Source organism: Echinops telfairi, unplaced genomic scaffold, assembly GCF_000313985.2.
Source record: "Echinops telfairi isolate 266 unplaced genomic scaffold, ASM31398v2 ScPeMD7_2;HRSCAF=8, whole genome shotgun sequence".
In the NCBI taxonomy this organism is placed as follows: domain Eukaryota; kingdom Metazoa; phylum Chordata; class Mammalia; order Afrosoricida; family Tenrecidae; genus Echinops; species Echinops telfairi.
Window position 1 is genome coordinate 27,552,166 of NW_022103898.1, and position 3,669 is coordinate 27,555,834.

General features: G+C 38.5%; 1 protein-coding gene across 1 annotated transcript in view; it reads left to right on the top strand.

The window, feature by feature from the left end:
* Window positions 1-3,669, top strand: part of ANKS1B (ankyrin repeat and sterile alpha motif domain containing 1B) — a 1,383,364-nt gene that overhangs the window by 175,450 nt on the left and 1,204,245 nt on the right. Inside the window, exon 2 of the mRNA XM_030886113.2 lies at window positions 3,371-3,451. Within this exon, the coding sequence (XP_030741973.1) occupies window positions 3,371-3,451 (81 nt within the window). The remainder of the gene's footprint in view (window positions 1-3,370; window positions 3,452-3,669) is intronic.

Genomic DNA, 3,669 nt, shown 5'->3' on the forward strand with positions numbered 1-3,669 from the left:
GTGAGGGCAGTATTGAGTAGGGCCATGTCATAAGAACTAATTGCTTTTAGATGGGGCTAAAATTAAGGCTGAGCACAAAATCTATTCATCTATCTGTGGTTTAAACATGTCTCTGGTTCATTTGAGAGACATCATTATCATTTTTGTGATAGAGAACATTATGAATCATCTTCCTGGGGCACGAGGTGATTCCCTTTATAGTGTCAATAATTTAGTCATTGGTATAAAATTTAGAACACTGTCGAGAAAAAGAAATGAAACCTGTGTAGACCAGCTCTTGAGACTGTAATACATGAATTGTTGACTTATACCAATCTCTAGTCATGCGTTTGAATTCCTTTAGCAAAATTACTTTAAGATACATCTATCTTGTTGGATATTTCCTTTCAGTATTTTATTAATTTATATTTCTGAGTAGTATCTTATTGTATAGCTATATCAGAATTGGTGTATCTATTCACCTGTTAATGGACCTGGGCTCATTTCGACCTATTTGAAATAAAACTGTCATGAATATACATGCATCGGTCTTTGTGTGGAAACAAGTTTTCATTTATCTTGACTATATACCTACAATGGACTGGCTAGATTGTGTGGTGGTATATATTTAACTTTTTAGCACACAATCAAAGTAATTTCCCAAAGTGGTTGTACTATTTTACAACTTTACCAGTAAGGCGAGAGTCTACTTGTTCATACCTCTGCCACCATTACTATAACAAATCTTTTAAAAAAAAGTTTTTATTGTGATTTTGGTGAATATTTACAGAGCAGATCATTGGTTTTACACTCAGTAACACACACACACATTTTGTTTGAACTCATTTACTTCAGCCATTCACTGTGCATCCTTATCTTACTTCCTCCCCATGTGTCCTGTCTCCTCTCCTCCTCCTTTTCTAGCCCTCTGAACGTTGTCTTTGGATACATGCTGCTCTTTGGGTCTTAAGCGGTTGATTGTTCTAACATGGGGGTGAGTTCATTTCCGGATCTGAAGGGTGACTGAAGGCCACAGTCCTGAGGGGTCCCACCACTCTCTATTTGATAAATAAGCCTGGTGTTTTTTATGATTTTGAATTCTGTTCCACATTTTTTCCCATTATATCTAAGATCTTTCTGATTTGGTCCCCTGAGGAGTGGGAGTCGGACTCCTTCTTGTCCCTCTGGTCTCTGGATCCCCTGGTTTCCGTGTGTCTTTGCATTTCCGTCTCCCTCCTCTACTGTGAATAAGGAGAGACCAATAGCTTCATGTTAGCTGGAAGCTCATGAACTTTTAAGACCCCAGAAGCTATTCACCAAAGTAGAACGTAGGACCCTGTCTTTGTGGATTATGTTATGCCAATTGACCTTGTTGTTCCTGTCATACATACCCAAGACCAGAGTCCTGAGCCTGCAGACCCAGTGGCTCATTTCTGTGTGGTGTTTGATTAGGATTAAGAACTTTTCCTAGCTTCCCCGCCTGTATGCTCTACCACATTCATGAATATGTTTGCAGCTAAGGTAAATATATACACATATACAAATATTCCCTGGCTATGACAAGTTTTTCATTATGGCAGACTCTCTAATAGTTATGTTGAATTATTTCAAAGTGATCTAATTTGCATTTCCCTAATGACAAATGTTGCTGAGCATCTTTTTCATGATCATATTGCTATATAGAAGCTTTCGTTTTAGATCTGTGCTCATTTTTAGTTCATTTTTTTTATATGACAAAGCTCTTTCCCCCCAAAGGACACCCACTTGTTCTAGCACAATTTTTATAAGACTGCCATCACTGTCATGAATTTATTTGTACCTTTGTTGAAAATAAACCGCATGGATGCATGGATGGGTCTAGGTAGAGTATTTTTCTGTTCTGTTCCATTGATTTGCTTATTTTTATTTCATTACCATGCTGTCTTATCTTGTAAAATAACCACAATAAATAAGACAGTGTAATATAAGTATGTCAGAAACTTAAAATTCAGGATTTCTCAACCTGAAATCATTCCTTCATTGCTATTGTACTCTACTTCCTCTAGCAATCATCTTACTTCTGGTCATCTAAGATCGAAATCTGAGGCTTTTGCATTTTTTCCTTTCTTTCCTCCAATTTATCCCCATATCATAGTGATTCTTCTTTTTGATTCACTCTTGCGCTGGTGAATTCTATTCATTGTCTTTGTTCGGTTGTAGTTTTAAGTCTGTCATGAGATCTTAACTGGACTTCCTAGCCACCCTCTTCTCAGAGATCTGGTGCTTCAGCCATCGTAATACTCTGTGATTAGTAGTTAATGTGTCCGTCTCATCCATTAGACTACCTCCACCACATCACCCACCCTCAGTGAGTAGATCCTACTCATCGCTACCCCATAGGACAGTAGAGAACTGCTCCTGCAGATTTCCAAGGCTGTAAGTTTTATGGGTAGAGAAAGCCTTATATTTGTGCCACGGAGCGACTGATGGTTTGAACTGGTGATCTTGTGGTTAGCAGCCCTGCACATAATCAATTACTCCATCCGGCTGTCTCCTCCATTAGACCATGCTCATGTAAAGAAATATTTTGACTTCAGATTTTTTTTTGTTCTCAGTACCTACCTCAATATGTGACATATAATTGTTGTACTATGAATATTTAGTGAATTCATGAACTAATTTTCATGAAACAATACCATTATGGACAACAGATGTGGTTATTTTTTGGCCATTTTTGGGTAAGTTTATTTCAGTGCTTTGTTTTTTCCCAAAGCTAAAATTAGTTTTTTTCAATTGTAATGATTAAAGGTAAAATGGATTCTTTACTATAGTTCCATGTTTTATCCAGAATATATTGTACAGTAAAATCAATGATAACTGCAAAAGTGTTAGAATCTCCTTATGGGTTAGAACAGTCCAGATCTTCAATTATACTTTTCAAGTATGAAATACTGACTCTATTTTCTTGGAAGCAATAGAACAGCAAGAAGAGATTATATTTTCCCATAGTGCAAAAATATCGTATAGCTTCCATAAATCACTACCATCTTGGAATGTATGTGTTACAAGAGAGTAGGTGGGTGTCTTGAGTCTTTATCTTTGGAACTCTGCTCGTATAGTAGCCGAGTATCAATGGCTTCCAATATTTAAGTAATGATAGACTAGTTGGGGATTTAGGGACCTGAACTTTAAAAGGTGGCAGTGGTCATATGCTTGCTAAGAATTTCTGCAAGGAGTCACAGACCTCATCCATTTCCCCGCATTTAATCAATGAGGCGCTGTGCTGAGGGAAGGCATGAAAGATGGCAATCATTTTCTCCATGACTAAACTTTTCACGGGCAGCATGCTGCTTATTATTTCCAAGCACGATTCTGCTCAACCGTTAACTCTGCGCTTGTGCTTCATTTGCAGCATCTGGCGAGGCCCCAATGTGAACTACACAGACAGTTCGGGTTACACGGCTTTACACCACGCAGCCTTAAATGGACATAAGTAAGTGCCACTTATTTGGACCGGTATCCTGTGTGTGTATTTACAGCAGATGCTGTAATGACGTCTTTCTGTGCCTCTCTTGTGTCGCCATGCCTCCACTGGGCTTAGCTGAATCTGAAGATGCACCTGGCAGCAGCTGACCAGGTACACTCCGTAGGAGTGTTGTTGAGACTGACTGTGTGCAGATTGGATGCTGTGACGAAATACCCTAATGACTT